Raw genomic sequence first — 24,904 nt, 5'->3', positions numbered from 1 at the left:
CTAATTATACTTCTGTTTTGGGTTTTTTTCTCTATATTTCTTCAACTCCACCCCGGCTCATCAATACTGACACATCATCACCTCTTCATTTCTCCTCCTGCAGATATTGTTCGTATGATAGTGTATTGCTAATTATCCCCTGATTTTTTTATTCTTTTTTTGTTACTTTGTTACTAAACATATTTGTTTTAGTTGGTTGCTTTGACTGATCTACAGCCACATCTGGCTTATTGCAATTGTTGCTTTCAGAACTTTTCGACTCATTTCCATACTCAATCTGCCTATTATGCTGTATCTTTTCTTTAACCAAATAAAATTATTGGAATAAAAAAGAAGGGAGGGCACGAGGGAAGAGGGTCCTGCTCGTAAGAGGGCACAGAGACAGGGGTGACACAGAAGGGGTAGAAGTGAGCATGTAACAGTGGGTTAGGATGAAAGTTGGCTGGGTTTGGTGAAGTAGGTCTTGAGAGCCTGCTTCGTAGAGAGGTGGAGAGTCCGATAGGGAGAGTTAGAGAATTCCAGAGATACGGAGCAGCACGTGAAAAACTTTGGAGGCAAGAGTGGAAGAAGTAACTAGTTGGCAGGAGAGGCGGCGTGTCAGTATATACAATATATACTGTAGATATTGTGTTTCTGATCTTCTCTCCATCTAACTTACAGTGTTCTGGCACTGCAGTATTGACACACAAAGCATGCTGTGCTTGACAGTAGAACGAATGCACTGAATCAGAAGTATACCTTTGGATTCTGCAGCCACATCTCCAGCTTCTGTATTGCCATAAGTCGCACCTCCTTGTAGCCACAAGTGGAAGTCAGTAGCCGGAGGAGATTCCTTGAGACATTATCCATGGGCTGACGTCGATTGAGCTGATCTTTTAGCATATCTAGTACGTACTCCTCCACGCCCTCTGCCAAGTCATCATACCTTAAGGAGAGCAATAAAAACAGGTACAGTTAAGTCGACCCTTTTCATCCCATGAGGTCCGGGGATGTCAGTTGAACCTTCACACACACCCATAGGAGAGCTGAAGTCTGTTTCCATGCACAGAACATGGTACTGTACCAGTTAAAACATGTGAGGAGAGCTGTCTCAACAATCACCCCCTCAAAGCCAGACATACCAGGTATGAATAGAGGCAAGGCCATAGGGAAAAAAGGTCAAATTTAGCTTGTGATAGTTTCTGAAGTATCCAGTAGCTTTTATTACACCACTATGAAATCAGCATTTAAAACTCAACTGACTTAATTCAAATGTAATACATCCATGGGTATTTGAAGTAGCCCCAGGCACTGTATTTGTTATTGCACAGGTCTAGCAGATGATTTACTGAAATAGTAACTACTGGGATGATAATCAGAATATTAGGGAAAATATAGATACTCCCCGAGATAGCGACTCCCTTGCATCTGCTGTTGTAATAAACCAGGGAGTTTCTTACTACACTTAGTATTCCTTGGTGGTCTACCAACCAGGTACCATCTGAGCCTGTTGGCTGCCGAGATCAGGCAGGTTTGGGCAATCCATTGGAGTATGGTAGTAAGAATCAATAAGCATGATGCATACAAATGAGAGTACAAGAGGTATCTTAAGGAACTGATAAAGATAGCTGCTTCTCCCGCGATAGCACAAACCTCTCATTAATACCCCTTTTCCGCTATCGGAAATAACCCGGTAATTTCCATGGGTACGAGCATCTACCCAGGTTTTCTGCTAGTGGAAATGCTCTCGTCAAATAACCCGGATAAGATTCCCCTGCAATCCAACCCAGGTAATTACTGGGGTTAAATCCAAGGATGCTACTGGGTCCAGGGGTAGTAGGAAACGCTTCTCAACCAATATGTTTGAAAACCAGATCTGATTGGAGCTTCTGGCGTATTAATATGTGCATTTTGTACATCTTTATGTGCACTGTTTACATGTCTAGGTACACCAATGGCTACTGCAAACAGTTTTCACAAAAGTTTTACATATTACATGTGTGAAGACACTTTTGAAAAGGTTTCATATTGAATATGTGGAACTAAAATAAAAGCACAAACATTTTCAAATAAATCATTTAATGGTGGCCCTTTTGGGTAATGGTGGTCCTGTTCCTGTAATCTATAGGAAAATACAGGCCTTACCCGGGTTGTGTAAACGGGGCTGACCCAGGTTAGAAGTGGAAAAGGGGTATCACATGGTGCTATCCCCTTTTGTTACAGCATTGCAAGGAGAGTCAGCATGTGTGCAAGGGAGTGTGAGAGCACACAGGTGAGGCACAGAAAATCAATGTACCAGCTTGGATATTCCCTGGTCTTCTGCTGTCGGTTATGTGTGTGAACATTGAATAAACGATGAGAGAGACACGTACCCATTCAAGCGCCCAGCTGGTAGAGGAAAAATGAATAGTGACAGAGCAGTGGAGCAACTGTATCCGTAATTGACAGGGCAAATTGAGCTGTAATATTCCACCACTGGAATGCAAACAGCATTAAACAATGAGGACACACCACATTGCATCAGGCACCATTCAAACAAACCTTGAAAAAGACACTATTTAGAGTTGAAATGCAATGGAGATATTTATGGAAGGCTACCATCTGAACTGGGACCACTAAAGGCCCCTCAATTGGACCCAATGCGATTTGGGTCCAATTTCACCTGATTCTGGGAGATTGGGCAGAGAAATCAGGTGAAATCGTCCCAAATCGTATTTTTTATGAGTCGGAGGTTGGTCAGGCTGCATATAAGTCTTATGTGCAGCACATCAGTGGCACATCGCGGATGCTTTTTAATACCCAGGATGTATCGAATCTGATGTAGGTGTGTGCCCCATGCCTTCAGCTCCCCGGGATTTATCGCTTGTAAAAATGACACATCAAGTGCCAAATTATAAGTGAGCTCGAGGGAAATTGGGTCTGAATCACCCTTAGGATAAGTCGGACTAGTCGCTGCACCCACGCTTTTTGGTACGCATTGAATTTTTATTGGATGGAGGATCAGCTTCATGCTTTTATGTTTGTTGACAACTGGTCATCTTGTATAATAAACAGTATTACACTCTTTTGGACCCTTTCTACCCTCCCTCTCTTTTGATATATTTATGCCAGTCGGGATGGCGGGAGACTGTGGAAATCAAAAATTACAAGATACAAATCCCTAATGTTTAATAACACATTAGAACTAAAAGAACTGAACGAGATACAAAGTGAAAGATGATTTACTAATTAAGCACTAACTTCCCTCTCCATTACTTTTTTTCACCTGCTATAATAGAAGGTATTGATTTATGATTAGGTATTTATTGTAATAGAAGAGATCCTTGGATGTAAGAGCATGTTGTACATTTCAGTTCCACAACAGCTACAGACTGAAGTCAATGGCAGCTCTAGCATGCAGAGACAATGGTGCCCCCTTTGACTTCGGCACAGCGGTCGATCCTATTAGGTGCAGATGATTCGCACTCACGAATCATCACGGCATCGGGTGCACTTTAAGGCGGACTGAATTTGCTTAAAAGTTTTTAGCGATTTTGGCCCAGCGAAGGTGCGAGATCGGCTTCATTTGGGTGCCGTTAACGGCATTTAAATGGCACCCAAATGGCCACTTGCACCCTTCGGGATTCTTCTACTGGAAAACTACAAGTTGCCGAAACCTGATGTGTAATGACATATTTTATATTCAGGTGTTAATGTCTCTGATGTAGGGGAGAGAGAACATACCGTGACATTAGCTGCCCCTCCTCCTCCGGGCTCAGTTTCTCCTCTGCAATAAGCAGCTCTGATTGGCTGTCCTCTTCCTCCGTCATGGATGGGTGAGGGCTGTTGCCTGAAGTAACAAGATACATATTTTTCTATCAGTTATTCCTAGCTTGCAGAGTTAATTATAAGCTTAGCGGTGGAAATGACTTTGGAAAATATACATTTTTCATTCATGCCAATGGTGGTCACTGGGACAGTGGGGTGTGGGTGGAGCTTCAGCTACAGGCACCAAGTAGAATAGAGTTCTTCAAGTGCAGCCCAGGCTCCTCCTCCTCCACGCCCCTACAGGCTTCAGTTGTTTCTTGGTGCCTCAAGGCACAGGTACCATGGGACAGGGCTCCGTGCCCTGTCTGATATCTTCATTTTTATTTTTTATTTTTTTTTTCTATTTTTACACGGAGACAGCGTTACGCTGCTTCCCTGTGGCTGGCAGCGGCGCGCTGACTTCCATAGCCAGACCCGCCGCTCTCCTCATGACACGGAGGACGCCGCGCTCCACCACAGGTAAGCGGGCCCTCCATGTGAGGTGACGCGCGCACCTTTTAAGTGCGCACCGCTAGCGGTCGAGTCACCGGGCGGGGTGCAGCCCGGGTGACCCTGGCAGTGGCACCCAGTCCTTTCTGCGCGGCCACTAGACCACCAGGGAGCCGTACTGTGGAGCGCCATTTTTGTTAATGGCGCAGGGCACTGATGGTTCCAGGGGAGGCGGGACCTTGATCCACAGCTCCCCGCCTCCACGCTCAGAGCGGCATAACGCTGGTTTCCCGCCTGAGCTTAGCTTCCCCACGCCCCAGCAGCGTACTGAAGACGCCATTACGCGGGACTACACGGTGGGAGAAGTGCACCAGAATCCCTGCTCCTCTACACGCTACAGGAACAGGTTTTTCAGCAGCCCTCTGTACCTCAGTATTTAGCTGAGAGTCAGAGAGTATAGTGTCTTTTTTACTGTCATCCATCTGTATACCTTTATAGTTTCAGAGGGTGTTACTGTCCACTGTATTATTGTTACTCAGTGCACACAGGGCCTGTCTGTGTTAACATGTCACAGAAAAACCCCAAAGCAAAGCCAGCTAGGGATACACCTAAACTGCATGCTTATACATGCGCTAACTGTAAGGAGAATTATTCCTCCATACAGGAGCAAGCTGGTTTGTGTGAACGCTGTTCTGCACAGGACTCCCTGGGGGGCCCCTCAGTCCCAACACATGGGGAACCCAGTTGGGCTTCCACTCTCTCAGCAGCCATGAAGGAGTTAGCAACTCAGTTAGCTGCAAACAGAGAGTCTGCTGCGCAGCCATTGCCAGCTCAGCCTGCTGTTGCTGCATCAGAGCCATCCTGGGTACAGGGTTTATCCTCCTCTGTTCAGGATTTAGTCCAAGTGTCTGCTTCTCTGCAGTCTGCATTGAGGGCTCCACCTAAACGCAAAGCACAGGCCCCTTTAGCTTCTAATCAAACAGAGGCTGGGGATGACTTGGACGACCAGGTGGGGGTCGACACAGACGATGATCCTGACATAGATGATGTCGACATAGATGAACCTGACAAGGAGGAAAGGATGACCCAGTCCAGAGTAGACTCCTTAGTTAAGGCTGTTAGGATGTCTCTCAATATTCAGGACACCCAGGCCACAACACCTGACACACTTCTTTTTAAAAAGAAAAAGAAGGAGTTGGCTCTTTTTCCCTCAAACTCAGACTTAAATGAGGTTTTATCTGAAGCGTGGCAACACCCTAACAAAAAGTTTTTAGTGTCCAAACGCCTGATTTCCTTCTTTCCGTTCGCGCCAGCGGACCGTAAGAAATGGGAGGAGCCTCCACAGGTTGATGCTCACGTGGCCCGCCTAGTTAAGGCTACTACCCTTCCCATTCCTACAGTGGCCTCTCTTAAAGATCCTACTGATAGGAAGATTGAGCACTGCCTAAAGTCTGTGTTTTCCAATGCTGGCGTGTCAGCAAGACCGGCTATGGCTTCAGCCTGGGTGGCAAAGGCGATTGCAGCTTGGGCTGACTCCCTACAGGAGCAGATATCCTCAGGTACACGTCGCTCTGAATTGTTATCAACGGTGGACCTCATTAGGGAAGGGGCCACATACCTGGAAGAGGCAGCGATAGATGCAGCGGCCCTCTCCTCAAAAATTTCTGCCTCTTCAATTGCTGCCCGACGTGCACTGTGGCTGCGCACTTGGAACGCAGATTCTGATTCCAAAAAGGCATTAGAGGCCCTTCCATTTTCAGGGGAGGTACTGTTCGGCTCTGAGCTGGACAAGATTGTAGCCACCATTGCAACGTCCAAGACAGCTTTTCTGCCTTCGGCACCAGCTAGGCCTAGATCTCAGTCCTTTCGGACCTTCCGTCCACAGGGGAGACCCAGGGGTCAGCCTTCATCAAGGGCGCAGCCCGCCACAAGGCGTCCATCCGCTCCCAAGACCAAACAGTCCTGGGCGGGTCGCCGTCAGGCCCCAAAACAGGCCGACAAGCCCTCAGCATGAGGATCAGGCGGCCCACCAACCACATCAGGTGGGCGGTCGCCTGTTGTCATTTGCCGGGGTTTGGCAGGCCACTACCACCGACAGGTGGGTAAACACCATAGTGACCCAGGGTTACTCCCTCTCCTTTCAGGGGCGTCCGCCATCTCGGTTTTTCACAACAAGCATGCCCCGGGAGAAGGACAGAGCGGCTGCTCTGACCAGCTCCATTCACTCCCTGCTGGCAGCAGGGGTCATAGTGCCTGTCCCGCTTTCTCAGCGAGGAGCAGGTTTCTACTCAAGCCTGTTCCTGGTGACAAAGCCGGACGGGTCATTCCGGCCCATCCTCAACTTGAAAGGCCTGAACAAACACCTCTGCATTCCCAAGTTCAGGATGGAGTCCCTCCGGTCTATCCTGCAAGCTCTGGAGCCGGGGGACTTCATGGCATCCCTGGACATCCAGGATGCCTACCTCCATGTGCCAATTCGGACGGACAGCCAGTGCTACCTCAGGTTTGCGGTCAAGAGCAACCACTACCAGTTTGTGGCCCTCCCCTTCGGGCTGTCAACCGCGCCACGAATCTTTACAAAGATTATGGCCACCATGGCAGCGGCCCTGAGGGCCCAGGGCGTTCGTCTACTACCATATCTGGACGACCTCTTGATACTAGCTCAATCCGCACAGACACTCCAGGGGCATCTGGAGCTAACGGTTTCCCTCCTGCAGACCCACGGCTGGCTCATAAATTGGAAAAAGTCCTCAACAACCCCATCACAGCGGATGGTGCATCTCGGAGCCGTGATAGACACCAAAACCCTCAGGGTTTACCTGCCGGAGGACAAGTGGATACTTCTCAGAGACCTCATCAAGCTCTTCCTGAAGCAGCACAGAGTCTCGGTGCACTTGTGCATGAAAGTCCTAGGCAAGATGGTCTCTTGTTACGACATGGCGGAATTTGCGCAGTTCCATTCCAGGCCACTGCAGAGGGAAATGCTGCGTCACTGGAACCGTTCCCAACCAGGCCTAAAGTCACAGACCTTTGTCCTGTCCAGGCAGACACGTCTGTCGCTCACATGGTGGCTCAGTCCTCTAAACCTTCAAAAAGGGCGCCAGTTTATCATTCCTCAGTGGGTGATGTTAACGACGGACGCCAGCCTCCGAGGGTGGGGAGCTGTTCTGGCAGAACACTCCTTCCAAGGCCGTTGGTCAAGGGAGGAGGCGCTGCTCCCAATAAACATACTGGAGCTAAGAGCCATCCTGCTAGCCCTCAAGTCGGCAGGCCCTCTGATTCACTCCAAACCGGTGAAAATACAATCGGACAATGCCACTGCGGTGGCATACGTCAACCACCAGGGGGGGACCAGGAGCCTAGCTGCCATGAGGGAGGTAACATCCATTCTGCAATGGGCAGAACATCACCTGTTAGCTTTGTCAGCGGTACACATCCCAGGGGTTCAGAACTGGGAGGCCGACTTTCTGAGCCGCCAGGAGGTACAGTCAGGCGAATGGGGGCTCCACGAGGACGTGTTCCAGGAACTAGTCAACAAATGGGGTCTCCCGCAAATAGACCTAATGGCCTCAAGCGTCAACAAAAAGTTACCCCGCTACGGGGCTCGCTCAAGGGACCCACAGGCATATCTGGTGGACGCCCTGTCGGCTCCATGGCCATTTTCCCTGGTCTACATCTTTCCCCCAGTAGCACTGCTTCCAAGAGTCCTCAGGCGCCTCAAACAAGAAGGGACCACAGCAATCCTTCTAGCCCCAGACTGGCCCCGCAGAGCCTGGTACTCGGACCTTCGGGAGATGTCTCTGCAGCCACCTTGGAGGCTGCCAGCTCGTCCGGACTTGCTAGTACAAGGACCATGCCTTCATCCGAATCTAGGCAGGCTAGCTTTGACGGCGTGGCTCTTGAAACGGAAGTTTTAAGAGAGAAAGGTTTTTCTTTACCGGTCATAAAAACCATGATAGCAGCAAGGAAACCGGCTTCTTCCCGGATCTACTATAGAATCTGGAATGCCTTTTTCGCCTGGTGTGCAAAGAAAAACCTTCCGCCTAGGGAGTTTCGTCTTTCCAGGATCCTGGCCTTCTTGCAGGCGGGCCTGGATTTGGGCCTTAGGTTGTCCTCCTTAAAGGTCCAAGTTTCCGCTCTCTCTATTTTGTTTCAGCGGAAATTAGCAAAGAGGATGGCTATACAGACCTTTTTACAAGGCGTCCTTCACATACAACCTCCCTTTGTGCCCCCAATCCAGCCTTGGGACCTCACAGTGGTACTCTCAGCACTGCAAAAACCACCGTTTGAGCCCCTAGAATCTGCAGAGCTCAGGTGGCTAACATGGAAAACGGTGTTCCTACTGGCTATTTCTTCAGCCAGAAGAGTTTCCGACCTGTCAGCATTATCCAGTGCATCTCCGTATCTGGTGTTCCACCCGGACAGGGCAGTCTTAAGAACTAAAAAGGAGTTCCTGCCCAAAGTTATTTCCAGTTTTCACATAAACCAGGATATTGTTGTCCCTGCCTTCTCCCAGTTGGAGGACTCCCCAGAGTTACGCTCTTTGGATGTTACAAGAGCTTTAAAAGTTTACGTCAATAGGACCCAATCCTTACGCAAGACAGAGGCCCTGTTCGTGCTCTATGATGCAAACAAGAGAGGTTGGCCGGCAACGAAGCAGACATTGGCTCGATGGTTGCGGCTAACTATAAAACAGACTTATGTATCTTCTAATAAGCCAGTTCCATCCTCTGTCAGAGCCCACTCCACGCGTTCAGTAGCAGCCTCTTGGGCGGCTCATCAGGGAGCCTCAGCAGAACAGTTGTGTCGCGCGGCCACTTGGTCCTCTCCACACACCTTTTTAAAATTTTACCATTTTGACACGTTCGCCAGGGCAGATTCTGCTTTTGGGCAACGCGTCATCAGTGCAGCTCAGGTGCGTTCCCTCCCGTAAAAGGGACAGCTTTGGGACGTCCCACTGTCCCAGTGACCACCATTGGCATGAATGAAAAAAGGGGATTTTGGTCCTACCTGTAAAATCCTTTTTTCTGAATCCATGGTGGACACTGGGCGCCCGCCCTCGCACACTGATCTACAGTAATGGGGGTCGGTTTACACCTTCCTGAAACTTATTCTTCCTTCGGGTTGCTGGTTTCTTTCCTATTTCTCTTCCTTTTCCTGTACCTTGCGGGTAAGCTGTTGAACAAACTGAAGCCTGTAGGGGCGTGGAGGAGGAGGAGCCTGGGCTGCACTTGAAGAACTCTATTCTACTTGGTGCCTGTAGCTGAAGCTCCACCCACACCCCACTGTCCCAGTGTCCACCATGGATTCAGAAAAAAGGATTTTACAGGTAGGACCAAAATCCCCTTTTATTCTGCAAGCAATGAAGTCCATGCATTCATTAAACATAAAATCAACGGTGGCCGTACCGGCGCTGAGGTCTCCGGCTATCCGCCCGGTTTCTGCAGGAAGCATCATGCTCTTTGGAGGCATTTTTGTGCAGAATGCAGTCTGAATGTTGTCGACAAATATCTTACAGTGAGGGCTGTCCACCCAAATCCGCTCGCCTAAAGAGTCTTCTATGTACACCTTTAAAAAGGAAAACAAAACTCAACAAGAGATACATTAAATATGCTAGGGAAAGCAAGTAGTGGCCTCAAATAAACTTAATATAGGTTAATAACTTTGTTGTCATGTGCATGTGAAAATGAATTCAGCCCCCCTCCCTTCCTGTAAAATCCAGAGCGGACTGTAAAGCACCAAGGCTGTAAGTCAAGGGTATACAGTATTGTAGCTTCCAGCTGCCATGGAGCCGCACCTCCTAGCATGTCCTGCCACAGTTTTACATGCTAGTATGTGTAGTTCTGCAGCAGCTTGAACACCTCTGTATTATGTGTACAAAAAAAAAAATAGTGTCTTAAAATTAAAACCATGTGCATCTAGGCATAAAAGACTCATTGGATGCCATACATTTCACCTTCATTGTATGATCTTAGCAAAGGGTTAAATGCTACATACTGTACATTGCTGCTTATATGTGCATCTTTTTTTATTTTTTTTGCAAGTTTGAATCATCCCACCTTAACGAAAATATCCGGCCAGTTCTCATCTTCTTCATAGGCCGCCATCAGGAGGTTGCAGGCAAGGACTGACACCAAGCTATTACCTTTGGCTTTGAAATTTATGGTGGCATCTCTCCGTAGTAAACTGCACAGAGCCTAGATCAAAATATTCAAATAGCAATTATTAGTATGTGTCTAGTGTCCGACGCACTATACAGTTTCCCTACCAGGGATCTAGTGTACGTCAGACACTATACCGCCTACTCCTGCAGGTGTTGAAATTTAAAAAAAAAAAAAAAAAAATCTGCGTGGTTCGACACACAGCCACTGACACACAGAAGCTGACAGGTGGACACAGACTGACACACAGATATAAGATGACACATTGGTAAGTTGTCTTTCCTTCTGGATCAATTACCAGGCATTAGGATAGAGAAAGATGGGATAAAACATCCCCCCCTCCCCTGCACAGCATGTTCAGAACCATCTGGGGTGACAGAAGTGCCCATACACCTGTAGGACTACAGAGCTACATGTCCTCGTCATCTGCTGACATCCTCTCAGATCGGTAGATGAGTTTTGTGGCACTTTAACTTGAAAAACATGGGAAAGAGAAAGGAGTAGGGGTCTTTGGGAGGGCTGGGGTATCAGTAAAGTGATTCATAGATTCGTAGCAGGGAACATCTCTAAAAATAAAGAGGGGTGAGAGCGGTGATTGCTGTTGCTGTTGTGTGTGTGTGTGTGTGTGTGGGGGGGGGGGTTCCTGTCTTTGAGGATGCCAACTGGGGGGAAGCTGCACAGTGCACCTAAATTTGTACACATGTAAAATACAAAGTTGTGAGCGATTATAGAGTATCACCTGGGCTACTTTCTTTCCAACCATGGCCACCAAATGGAGAAATATTGACTCCCGATGGCCCGATGCGGATATCTTCAATACTTTAATAAACATGCACAAGTCTGTTCTAGTAAAGCAGTCCTTGAGTGAGAGTGCGAGTGTGGCAGTGTGTGTGTGTGTGTGTGTGTGGGTGTGGGTGTGGGTGTGTGGTGTTTGACTGCCAATGAACCCTGGATCACAGCTTTTGCCACACTATTGAGTAAAACTTTAACATGGACTTTATGTAGAAGCCCAAAGGACTTATCAATCTATACCAATAAAGAAATGTGAAAATATGGAAACACTAATCAATATGTGAGAGGTCTGCTTAGTGACTGAGGTATGCAGAGGTACGCTGTAACCAGAACTATGGGTTGTCTATGGCTGGACACAGGTTACATTAGGTAAAAGATGCCTTTCACAGCGATGAAAAGAGCAGTACAGTAACAATCCAGTAGGAGGCCCCATTTCTCATGTATAATTGAGCATGCAGTACATGATCAGTGCTTGGATAGCGGAGTTACAAGCTTCCCAGCAATCAGAGATGTTCAGCAGTAAATGCTGAAGAGCAGATGTTTGCCAATCACTTATACAACCCAATTATAAGCAAGGGGAATCGTGCTGAGTACAGACAGTGTTATACTCACATTAAGCTGCACTTTTTCCTTAAAACGCTGATAGTTAAATAGTAATCGTTCTCTTTAAACTACTGGATCTGGCTCCTATCTATCTTTTGCATACAGATCTTTCTGCCATTATATATAAAATGCCAGATGGTGGAGGGGTGTAGGGGAGAAGTACTGCAGCAAACAAGTATAGCTTGGCACTCAAAGGGTAAAAACAGAAGGTAAAGTTGGGCATGTCACAGTCTTGGTGGGAATACTGGGCCTTATTCTGGTTCACTCTCAGAGGCAAATTCCTTCTCAAATGGACAAAACCATGTGCACTGCAGGGGGTCAGATGTAACATGTGCAGAGAGAATCAGATTTGGGTGAGTTATTTTGTTTCTGTGCAGGGTAAATACTGGCTGCTTTATTTTTTCACTGCAAAATAGATCTCACTTTGAAGTAAAACCCCACCCGAGGGGGACCAGCGGCAGGCTCAGTTGCCAAGGGGCGCGCGACCGTCACGTGCGCGCGCTCCCCTGGCGGTAGCTGGATGCTGGCGGGGGCTGGCAATAGAATCGCCAGCCCCTGCAAAGATGTAGCCTGCTGCATCTGTATATAGACTTGCCTGCACAGTCTATTTTCCTATTTGATGTTGATGCCGTGGGGCCGCACATTGGGATTGAATCAAAAACATTTGATTTCAATTCGATTTTACTTATATAAGCCAAATTAAATAGAAAAATAGACAAAATCGAACAGTGTGTACGCCCTATTAGAATATATAAAAACTTAAATAAAAAAAAAGTCTAAACTTTCAAGATAATAACATGAAGAATTCTTCACCTCAATTACTCCCTCAGTTGCGAATATATTGGGTTTAATTTTTGCCAAAAACATCAAACTCAAATACAAAGTGGGGTCTGGCTTTGCACGGTTCATCTTCAGCTGCTTTACAGCCCCGCAGAGGACCCCTTCAATCCGATCGTCATTTCCGTCTTGCTCAGAAGCCTCGATATCGTCCAGCAGGGAGGCCGGAGCAACTGGGGAGGATACAGAAGCAAATTAGAAACATTGAAAAGAAACAAGAACAGTTTCTATGGTACACTCAGAGAGGCTTCCATCTTGGTGGATAAAAGCAAAACGCATGCTATCAATTCACTAGGAATTACTGACATCAGTGAAGCATTGGGCCAAACGCCTCAATGGGATAGATACTGCCTTTTGTGTTTCTAGGCTGGTGGGATCACTTGGGATGTGGTTCAAAGGATAGAACGTGTCTTGGTCAAGCAAAAGGTTGACATAGATCATTGACAAAGAGTCAACATGCAATAGGTCTACACTGAAAAAAAGGCCGACACATGAAAAGGTTGACATTCATTTTATTACTTTTTTTAACTATCAATGTCGACACTGAGCACGTAGACCCCTAATTAGTGAAGCATGTATAATGTATGAAAAAGCCCCCAAAAAGTAAAAATCATGAAAACTCATGCGCACCATTGCAATTAGGGATGCCAATCCCAGGGCATTTTTTAAATCCCAGGATTTGGGATTGAAAAATGCTCAATCCCGGGATTGACATCCCTTATTTTAAAAAAAAATTTCACGCCCCCCCCCATCCGACTGTCTTGCACATTTACTTACTTAGCTGGTGCAGCGAGTGGTGCGGCTGGGGGGCTGAACAGGCGCTGCAGCCAGTGAGCAGGGTAGGGAGTGCCGCACTGAGTGGCCGGGCCAGCGGTAGCAGAGCGAGTGGGGCAGGCGGTGAGTGCGATGCCCTGCGCAGCGTGACCTTTAGCATCACGTCAGGCTGTGCAGAGGCGTGTGCCAGGTCGGGACAGCCGGGCAGCATTTGAACGAGTGCTGAGACTCTGCCCAGCATTAGAAGTCAAATCCAATAATCCCGGGGATTTGGGGTTGAAATCCCGGGATCCCGCTCCCAGGATTGGCCACCCTAATTGCGATGGTAGACCCAGTGCATATCAACCTTTTGTCAATGTCGACCTAGACAATGGGGCAGATGTATTAATTCTGGTGAAGAGATAAAATAGAGATAAAGTAGAAGGTGCTTACGCACCAGCCAATCAACTCCTGTCATTTTTCAAACAGAGCTGATTGGCTGCTGCCTTATCTTCTTCTACTTTATCTCTTCACCAAACTTAATATATCTGCCCCATTATGGATTATTAACCCCTTAAATGCCAAGTTTTTTATTCTAAAAACTGCTCAGAAATGGTCAGGTTTTTCTATTAGTGAATTAGGTAAGGTATTAAACAGGTATTTACACTTATACATATAGTGTTCATTCTAGCACCCGCTATCTTTGAATACCCATGCAGTTCCTGTTCCCTGCCTGGGGTGTCGCTGTCTGCTGTGGTGTTTCTAGCACAGGTCTGTTTTTGCGTATCAGTGCTGATATACAAACCACACTGTGCTAGAAGCACTACAGCAGACAGCGACACCCCAGGCAGGGAACAGGAACAGAACATCAGATTGGAACTTTGGAACATCATAACTTTGATTTTCCCAGCAGCAAATTACCTAAGCAGCCACCAGGTACACACTGGGGGGCTGAGGTGTTATTTTACATTTCCTCCCCAAACAGCTGAGAATGTTTGTAGTAAACAATTTCCCTTTAATCCCCATGGTGCTCAAGAGAATAGTTTTTAGGCTTTATAATTGTAAATAAACCATGGCCTGACTACCTACTGTATAACACTTTTCCACTTCCACCAAAACCCAAGTTTTTGCCAATGGAAACAGCTTCCTAATAAAACCCCCGGCCCAATGTTCCAGGGATCCTACATCACTTAACCTGGATCCTGCTTACAGCTCTGGGAGATAATGTCCTCTACTAGCTCCAGCAGAAGAGTGACTGCCTCCCATGTACCGTGTAAGCAGTCCAGAATCGGGGATAACCACGGTCAGAGCCATAATGGGATAACGGTCGTCCCCAGGTCTTACCTGGATTGGACCTGTATTTTGGGATTTTAGTAGAAAGGGGGGTATAAAATACACTCATAATGAATTATGAAAACTCACAGAATAAAGTAAGACTGCATTGGATTAAATAGAACATTTTGAATTGTTGCATATAGAGTATATTAGATTCAGCAGAAATGTCTTAGAATTAAGGATTCACTCTGGACAACAGGATTCAGAATGGTTACGAATAAGAAAAATATAATAATGTCTGTGATGCCATGAGGGGAAAAAATAAAGTTGGTGGAATCTACACAAGAAGTGTGTAAGGAACTGGATGATGGCCTGAAGTGCAAATTCAGTTGCAAACTAATACAGAATGGGTTAGGATAATTTGGTCTACAGCATTATGGTCGACAGTCATTAGGTCGACATGGGAAAAGGTTGACATGGGTCTAGGTCGACATGGGTCTATGTCGACATGGGAAAAGGTCAACATGTGAAAAGGTCGACATGGGAAAAGGTCGACATGGGTCTATGTCGACAGTTCATTAGTTCGACAGTTCATTAGTTCGACATTATGTAGGTCGACAGTCAAAAGGTTGACCTGGTGGTTTTACCTATTTTTTTACCTTAATGTCAACACTGTCGACATGGACACAGTCTATAGTGCACCGCTGCGCTTGCTATGCGTCTGGCACGGTGCCTCGCTACGCCTGGCACACTATTTTATTCTCCCACCACAACCTAGTGGATGGTAGGGCATGAAATACATTCTGTCGGCACATGTTGGCTCAAAAAACAGTGAAAAACCCCATGTCGACCTTTTGACTGTCGACCTAGACAATGTCGAACTAATGACCTGTCGAACTAATGATCTTGCGACCTAGAACCATGTCGACCTAGACCCATGTCGACCTAATGGTGTCTACCTAATGACTGTCAACCATAATGCTGTAGACCATGGGTCTTCAACCTATGGCCCTCCAGATGTTGTGAAACTACATGTTCCAACATGCATTGCCACGTTTTCTCCTATAAGAGCATGCCAAAACTGTCAGGGCATGCTGGGACACAACATCGGGAGGGCCACAGGTTGAAGACCTGTGCTGTAGACCAAATGACCGCATCCTTACAAAATATGTGCTAGAGCAGTGGTTCTCAAACTCATTCCTCAGGACCCCAAATAGGTCATGTTTTCCAGGCACTGTATATCACCAAATTTCACATTTTAAAAATCCACAGGTGCCCTTGAAACCATGAACTGTGTATGGAGTTAGAAAACATGTGTTCTAGAGTAAGTAGTGGTACCTTCAATTGGAACAACCGATGGCTCTTTGATAGATGGAGAGATCGCCCTTTTCTCTGCTACTGCAGCTTCAGCCAATCGCCCTAAGGCACTCAAAGGCGGAGTGGATGAGAGTTTGGGGCGTTTTGTGAGTCCAGTTAATGCTGAAGCGCTGGCTAGAACAACTGTGGCCTCACGCTTCCTTTCAGATGGCAAACCAGAAGGAGCTGGCTTCAGAAGATTGGCGGGGGCTTTAGAGTCGCTTGTTTGCCCCTTGGAGCCCAAAGCAATAAAATCCCCTGGAGGTGGATGGCCTGCATACAAATGAAAAGAGAAAGGAAACGGTTACAAGAAAACCACAAACTTCAAGTCAAATAATATCTACAACAGGCATGTACATCATATTGCATATGTAGGGGGCTCTAGACTGCAGAACCTAGCTGCTTGTAATAAAAGGTGTCCCACTTGCTCAGATATATAGTACTACACATAGAAAAAAGGGTACTTGTGTATTATCACAGTGCCCAAGTTTCTTACGTATGGCACCGCATGAAAATCGCATCACATCGGCCATTATAACGGCCGTGCGATGCAATGCGATGCGATTTTCCTATGTAATTTATTCACTGCTCTCTTAGCCCCGGGGAATCGCATCGCATCAGATTGCATTGCACTTGTACAATGCCATTAGGTGTACAATGCCATTAGGTATACAATAATGACATACAATGTCATCCCCCCCCCACACACACACACACACACACACACACACACACACACACACACACACACTATCCACGCCACCCCGAAGTGGGCTCGGTGGCTCGCCACACTATATAAAATCAACTCCACGCCAACGTGGATAGTTGGGGTATGAAAAGGTCGGAGGACGCGTTCCGCTGCGCTCGCCATGCTTCGGGGTGGCGTGGATAGTGGGGGGGTTCCTAAAACCTCATTGTATGTCATTATTGTATACCTAATGGCATTGTACACCCTATATAATATAAATAAAAGAGCACTGAATAAATTGCATAGGAAAATCGCATCGTATCCGCACTTACAATGGCCCATGAGATGCAATACGATTTTCCTACGCAGAATAGCCCACTAAGCAAATAGCTTAGTGGGCGCCGTGATAATACACAAGTACCGAAAAAAGACATGAGGCCGTTTGCATAAATTTGGCCAGGCGACAGAAAGGTCACAACAACAAAACAAAAGAGAAAGATAAAAAGTACATAACACTTCAAAAACATTAACGTACCTGAGGATTTTGCAGCAGTACTGGGCCGACGTATAGCAGTTGCTTTGGGACGACTCATCTTGTTAACCCTTTTCAAACAAAGGTAGATACAAATATCTATAACACATCTTAACAGATATTTCTTAATACCCTTTTTCAACTTAACATCATAAATTAGTGTGTGCAAAAGGTCTCTGCGTTGTAAAAGAATTGTAATATCAGAAAAGCACTTTTTGAAGAAGAACATAATACAGAGTTTGCCTATGCATGCTTACATATTTCTGTGAAAATCCCTGACCACTGTAATCACCAATGTATACAATGCCCTCTACAAGCAACTTATAGTAGATTAGAATTGAATCTCCTGCACATGGGATTACTTGTGTATGCTTTAAACAATCATGGTATAAATTAAAGGCTGGGAGACTAAAGTGGTGTACACACAGGCTGCAGATTGGGTGATTTTGACTAAGCGATTTTGCTTAGTCAAAATCGCCCAGTCGCTGCCGGAGAGAAGACTGGCGGCCATCCCCAGCAGCAGTCCGTGTGTAAGCCGAATTGACACTGCAGCGTCTAAACATTAAAGTCTTGCCTGAAGGGTCTATTTGGCCGGGCGATAGCAGAGCGTGCATCGATATCGCCTGGGAGATTCAGAGAAACATTTTATGCGATTTTGACAATGTAGTCAAAAAACGCTTAGAAGAATCGCCCTGTTTTGCTGTGAATTGAATTGTGCCAAATTGTCTGTTCATCCAACCAAATGTGTACAGGGAAATCCTAGCTTTAAACAAGCTCAGACAAATAGCATCGCCGTAGCTGCTGTGGAACCATCACTCCCAACAGACAAGTAGCTGGATGAGCGCAGCACAAGTGTGAGTTTATTAATCGCTATTTTTTCACAGTAAAATAGAGCATAAATTGTATACGGGGGATTACCTGAATATGCCTTGCTTTAGGGACAGAAAGGATTGTTGAAAGAAGTTTACATCTTTCTAGCCTGTGGAAAGACAACAAGAATAAGTATAGGAAGGATTACTAATGTAAACAATCTAACCTATTGGTAACTCAGATGTCAAAGCTCTAGAAAAGGGCTGGACAAAACAACAGGTCGAGATCTACCAGCAGGTCTCGTTTCCAGACTACCTAGCTGGTGCACAGGTGTTGTCATTACAGACTGTCACATTCATTCCTAACCCGCACATTCTATAGAACTACAGGTGGTCTGCAAATCATGACCTGTTGGTATACCTCGATGATCAGTTTGGTGACCCCTGCTCTAACCTTAGGATGACATGGTCAAATTGTCGACATGAAAACAGTTGACATAAGTTTTGCACATTTTTCAGTTCATATCGACATAGACGTTCGCCCACCATGCTTCAAGCATACTATTATAATCTGACTTTATGTCCACTTGGATGTAAAGTATGGGGGGGAGGGGGGACATGAAAAACCTTTTTCATGTTGACCTATTGTTTGTGTTGACCTTTTGACCATGTCAACCTAAGGTATGTCGATCTTTTCCAGGTGTATTGATTGGCCTGTTCGACCGGACCATGGGGTGCACCCACGTGACCGGCCAGGCAGGAACTCAGACAGGAGGCAGCGAACGGGAGACACAGCTGCGGACCCTGCATCAGTACCTCTATAGAGACTGAGCAGGTCCAAAGTTAACCACTGGCTAAGTCCAGTGGATTTTCTTATCATCCATAGTCTCCATTACCGTGCACTAAGTACTTACACATCTATGCACGTTTTTGCATTTATGCCAAATTGTGTCACCACACTGCTCCCTGGTGAGTCCACACGCTAATTACAGCATTATAAATACCAATTACCCAATGTAATACCTGCCTTAAGGTGAGATCACAGGTTCTCAAAAAAAAACAATGATCCTATGATTTAAATCCCACTATATTTATACCAGGACCATGGTGAAATTAGAGGCTTAATGAGGATCACCTACTACAAAAGAGAAACCTGTCTCTCCCTTTCCTTTCTTAAGCGGCAAATACTGCCCCATATCCTAAAATATTTTTGCGGCGCCTTACATATACTTGTGTCACTGTAGTCCAATTACAAGGAACATATATCTTAAAGTATAACCATTAAAGTATTTTTTTTTATGTAGTATCATAAACACTTTTTAGAAACTGTAATACAAGGGTGCCCCCACCCCGAGATTTCTTTTTCTCCTCCTCTCTTGGCAAATAAACATATTGAAGCAAAAGTTAAAAGCTAGTCTGCTACCTTGTTTGTGCATGTGTGCTACTGTGTTTGTGCATGTGTGAGAAAGAGATGTAGTTTCACGCTCTGCTAGCAGCTGGCAGTGTTTCGGATACTCACAGACACTCGACATAGATATATATATATATATATATGATAGAGCACTGTGCAGTGATGAGGAGATATATACATATGTACTATAGGGAGGTGTACTGCACAGTGTTGAGATTATAAACATGTATAGGGATGCAGTAAGAATCCTGGTGGTCAGGATGCCAGCGATCAGTCTTTAAAAGATTCAAGATGCCGAAACTAGAACACTGACTTAAGACATCCAGATCGGTGAGTGTGAGGAACGGGTTAGGATCAGGTCGGGGAAGGGAGGGTTAGGTTTAGGTACTAGTGTGGAAACTTAAGGTTAGGCTGTGGGGAAAGATGTTTAGGTTTAGGCACTTAGAAAGAGACGTTAAGACAGTGGTTACCAAACTTTTTGTATTGAAGCACCATAGCATATCAGATTTTATAAGGACACCATAGAATAAAATAATTTTATTGATGAATTTGAAATACAATATTAAATTAAGTAAATGGTGCCTTTTCTGTCATCCTTAAGTTCAGTTATGTGCTGGTGTACATGTATGCTTCTGATTAACCACATTACTATTGGCAGCCACTAGCACTTGTTTTGCCCATCACTTTAACCCTAAATAATTTAAATTGTTTCTGGACCAACAACCTGAGGCACCCCTGGAAGAGTCTCTGGCACCCTAGGGTGTCTAGGCACACAGTTTGGGAAACACTGTGTTAAGGTTTACATGGCAAGGTTAGGCACCTGTGGGGAGGGTTAAGCTCCGTACACAAAAAGCGATTCTTCACTCAGCGACCAAATTGTTGAGTGTCGCCAGTCACTGATGAAAACAAGACACTCTTGATGGGGAAAGACACCGGAGCATGCTCCTGAAACTAGCAAACACTGCAGGGTTGGTCGCGGGAGTGCACTCCCAGGGACTTGTACGCACAGGGATATGGTCAGTCAGCAACTATATCCCCGGCGATTTCAGCTGAAATCGCATTGTTTGTAAAGGCTTTAGGGTTAGGGTCAGGCTGCGTGAGGGAGGGATAGGCTTTTAGAACAGAGGGTTAAGGTGGGAAGTGGGAGCATACTCTTACCTGACCCATGTCAGTATGCTGACCACCCATATGTCGGTCACCATGTATATTATGTTAATAAATAAATATTATGTTGGTCAGGGGATAAATACATGTCTATTATGTAAGTGTACTGTACAGTGGTCAAGAGATATGTATATAGTGTAGGTGTACTGTACAGCAGCTAGGAGGAAATATATGCATTTATATACAGTAATTATGTAGGTGCACTGTACACAATGGATTTGGGGACGTGATGACCATACTGCAATAAGAAGTGTATCATCGCGTATTGAAGTGACTACGCTACTCTGTCCTGCCCCAAGAGTTCCCCCCTCACCTACTGTGCCTGGCTGAGACTGCACGGCAGGAGTGTGGAACCAGAGCGGCGAGAGCACCGTACTTGGTACAGCGCTGAGCCGCACACAGCGGCGATTCACTCCACTTCCGGGATAAGCTTGTTATTGAGGCGACGGCTGAGCGTCATCACTCAGCGTCAGCGCCATGCTCGGCTCTGCCTGCTGCTGTAGCAGAATATACTGTACACTACACGTTACATTAGCGACGTGCAAGGCGCTAGGAATAGGTTTTGCGGGCAGCGGGAGCGGTGTTGAAGAGATGTGGAAGGAATAGATGGCGTCACAGCAGACTTATGTGTTATATGATACACAGATGATGGCACATTCTAAATAATAGACAGCACAGCATAGTCACCTGTTGTTTTGGATGTAGACCACACTTGCCTACCTGACCCTCTCCATGAGGGAGAAAATACTCTGTTCCTGGACTTCGCTGGTAATGTAGGATTGCCATCATCTGTTGTGAAACGGCTTTCTTGTCTGTTAACCTTCTCACCACAGGTTATGGTAATCCTACATTACCAGGGAAGTCCAGGAACAGAGCCTTTTCTCCCTCATGGAGAGGGTCAGTTAGGAAAAAGGGATTTTTGTAAGAACTTACCGTTCGAATCCCTTTCTCTGATATGGTCCTGGTGACACAGCTCAACATTGGGATGAAGGAGGGTCCGTAGGAGCCAGGCACCTATCCTAAAGCTTTAGAGGGTAGGCTCCTCCCCTACTGCATCCCAGACTCCTCAATTCAATCTTTCAAAGCCACTGGAATACATTAACTCAGTACAAACGCCTGCACACATTATATGCACATTTTTTTAAAAACAACTTTTAACCATATAACCATAACATGAAACATCGTGAACCTGGCATACTTACTGAGCGTAAGGGAGGGATCGCTGTGTCACCAGGACCATATCAGAGAAAGAGATTCGAACGGTAAGTTCTTACAAAAATCCCTTTTTCTCTTTCAATGGTCCTGGTGACACAGCTCAACATTGGGACGTTCCAGAGCCGGTCCTTTGGGTGGGTACGCTCAGGTCTGCAGCTCTCATTACTGCTCGCCCGAATGATGCGTCCTCCGACGTGAACTCATGGAACCTATAGAATTTGGCAAAGGTATGAACAGATGACCAAGTGGCACACCTTGATAAAGCCAATTCTTGGCGAAACACATTGGTGAATCAAGAGGGTGCCCTTATCCAGTTTTGGACCCTTGCCATCTATAATTGCCTTGATCCGGACCAGTCTCCTATTGCATTATCCTAAAACATCACGGATACTTATTGAGAACCTAACAAGGGACCCATCCAGGACTAAACCCGAACGGAGGACATCCATTCTAAGAGGAGATTAACACTCCACATCTACTCCTACCGCGGGTGACTCTGGACTTTTGGTTACCTTATAACCCAGCTACTCACAAGGAGACAATATAGGAACGGACCTATCTACTAGTGGCTACAAAAATACGGTACCGTATCTACTGGACAATTTTTAACACCCCTCTACCAATTCCATCTGGTGATTTCATATTTTTATTCTATGTCACACCCCATGTTCTTATTCATGTTTTTTTTAAATAAATACAATTATTTTTACATTCCATTGGCACACATTGTTTATTACATCCTAATTTTTTAGCTCAGTGTACCCCCCCTTTTCTTCTCTGGCAGCCCTGCAAACCTGCTCAGCTGTTGCCCCATGTCGAACCGCCCAAGAGGTGGCAACCGACCTGGTGGTATGCGCATTAATCCTGGCCGATACAGGCCTACCAACTTTAGTATATGCAAACGCTATAACAGAGCGCAACCACCTAGCAATGGTCTGCTTAGAAGCAAGCCAACTAATTTTGTGTATGTCATACAAAACTAACAAGATGTCAGTCTTTCTGACACTCTTAACTCTGTCCACATAGACGCGCAAGGCGCACACAACATCCAAATTCCTCAATTTGTCCCTTTTCCTTGAACCCTCTGGGGGTTGAAACACAGGCAGAACTATCTCCTGATTTAGATGAAAAGCAGAGACTACTTTTGGTAAAAATTGGGGTACTGTCCGAAGGACAGCCCTATCATCATGAAATATAAGGAAGGGAGACTTGCATGACAATGCTCCCAACTCCGATACTCTTTTTGCTGACGCCACTGCCAACAAAAATACCAGTTTCCATGTAAGGAATTTAAGGTCAGCCGACCTTAATGGTTCAAAGGGTGCCTTCTGAAGACACTCCAAAACCACACTCCAAAACCAGAGATAAATCCCATGGTGCTACAGGTTGTTTGTAGGGAGGTTTCAATCGGGACACCCCCTGCAGAAAGGTCTGTACTTCCGGTAATAATGCAATCCTTCTTTGGAAGTAAATTGACAAGGCCGAGATCTGTACTTTGAGTGACTGAAGGCTTAACCTGGAGGAAAAGCCATCCTGCAAAAACTCCAACAATTTTTCCAATTTAAAGCGTGATGTGTGTGACTTCTGTCTTTCACACCATCGAATATAGGTCTTCCAGACCCTATAATAATTTGCAGAAGACACTGACTTTCTGGCTTTAATCATTGTGTTAACCACCGCCTCTGAGAATCCTTTACTCCTCAAAATGGCGGTCTCAACAGCCAGGCCGTCAAAATTAGTTGAGCTGAATCCAGATGGTTGAACGGTCCTTGTTTTAGAAGGTCTGACCTCAGAGGTAGACGCCACGAGTCCACAGACAATCTCTGAAGCCTCGAGTACCAGGACCTCCTTGGCCAATCTGGGGCCACTAAAATCACTGGAATCGCCTGTGCTTGTATCTTTTTGAACACTCTTGCCAGCATTGGGACTGGCGGAAAGACATAAAATAGACTCCCCTCCCAGGGGATAGTCATGGCATCCACTGCTTCTGCCAGTGGATCCCTCACCCTGGCATAAAACCTGGGTACTTGATGGTTGAACCTGGATGCCATCAGGTCCACATCCGGGGTTCCCCACCTCAGTGTAATTTGGTGAAATACTTGTGGATTCAGTCTCCATTCCCCTTCCATCAGCTCCTCCCTGCTCAGGAAGTCGGCCTCTATATTCTCCACTCCTGGTATGAATATTGCTGATATTGCTGGAACATTCTGTTCCGCCCATAAGAAGATTCGGGACACCTCCCACATAGCCAGCTTGCTGCGTGTGCCTCCCTGGTGATTCAGATATGCCACAGCTGTGGCGTTGTCGGTCTGAATCCTTAAAGGGAGTCTCTGTAATCTTTCTCCCGCCAGAGAAATCACCTTCCATCCAGCTCTCAGTTCCAAGATGTTGATCGGTAAGGCAGACTCCTCTGAAGTCCACAAGCCTTGCAGACGCAGGTCCAAGACTACTGCCCCCCAGCCCCTGAGACTGGCGTCGGTAGTGACTACCAGCCAGCTCCAGGACTGTAGGGACCGACCCCACTGAAGGGAATCCACCTCTGTCCACCATTTCAGGGAGGATCGAGTTTCTGAAGACAACACTATCTGTTCTGACTTCATAGTCTGCGTGTTTCCTGACCAAGTCATCAAAATGTTCCACTGGAACACTCGAGAGTGGAACCTGGCGAACTGCAACGTCTCGAAAGACGCCACCATCTTCCCCAGCAGCTTAAGGCACCTCCATACTGATGTGCTCTGAGAGCCGAGAATCTCCTGGACCAAGGCGGCCAGATCCCTGGCCTTTGCCTCTGGTAAAAATACCCGATGTAGGTGGGTATCCAGAACAACTCCCAGGAATTGGAGTCTCTGTGACGGCACCAACTGAGACTTTTGTAAGTTTAAAAGCCAGCCGTGAGCCTGCAAAAACCTGATGGTTTCTGCCATGTGACTCTTCAACATGTCTGCTGACTCTGCTTTGAACAGCAGGTCGTCCAAATATGGGATCACCGTGATTCCCCTCAGTCGAAGCACAGCCGCCATTACAGACATTATCTTGGTGAATACCTTTGGCGCTGTGGCCAGGCCGAATGGCAACGCCTGGAATTGCAAGTGC

At 46.2% G+C, this 24,904-nt stretch overlaps 1 protein-coding gene across 5 annotated transcripts in view; it reads right to left on the bottom strand.

Annotated features, from left to right (window-relative positions):
* Positions 1 to 21,062, bottom strand: part of INTS1 (integrator complex subunit 1) — a 93,859-nt gene extending 72,797 nt beyond the window's left edge. For 4 of the 5 annotated variants that reach the window (XM_083153076.1, XM_083153080.1, XM_083153078.1 and 1 more), the window contains exons 1-9: positions 20,910 to 21,053; positions 18,131 to 18,191; positions 17,216 to 17,283; positions 15,975 to 16,265; positions 12,585 to 12,781; positions 10,275 to 10,412; positions 9,624 to 9,783; positions 3,703 to 3,808; positions 739 to 925 (exon numbers count right to left, since the gene is read on the bottom strand). In XM_083153076.1, the coding sequence (XP_083009202.1) occupies positions 739 to 925; positions 3,703 to 3,808; positions 9,624 to 9,783; positions 10,275 to 10,412; positions 12,585 to 12,781; positions 15,975 to 16,265; positions 17,216 to 17,273 (1,137 nt within the window). In that variant the 5' untranslated portion in view covers positions 17,274 to 17,283; positions 18,131 to 18,191; positions 20,910 to 21,053. Of the gene's footprint in view, positions 1 to 738; positions 926 to 3,702; positions 3,809 to 9,623; positions 9,784 to 10,274; positions 10,413 to 12,584; positions 12,782 to 15,974; positions 16,266 to 17,215; positions 17,284 to 18,130; positions 18,192 to 20,909 lie in introns of all 5 variants that reach the window. The other variant, XM_083153077.1, reaches the window with a different exon arrangement.
* Between the last annotated feature and the right edge of the window lie 3,842 nt (positions 21,063 to 24,904).

The sequence above is a fragment of the Crinia signifera genome, chromosome 7 (assembly GCF_055691185.1).
Source record: "Crinia signifera chromosome 7, ASM5569118v1, whole genome shotgun sequence".
Taxonomy (NCBI): domain Eukaryota; kingdom Metazoa; phylum Chordata; class Amphibia; order Anura; family Myobatrachidae; genus Crinia; species Crinia signifera.
The sequence above is the reverse complement of the archived record's forward strand: the minus strand, read 5'-3'. Positions and strand labels throughout refer to the sequence as shown.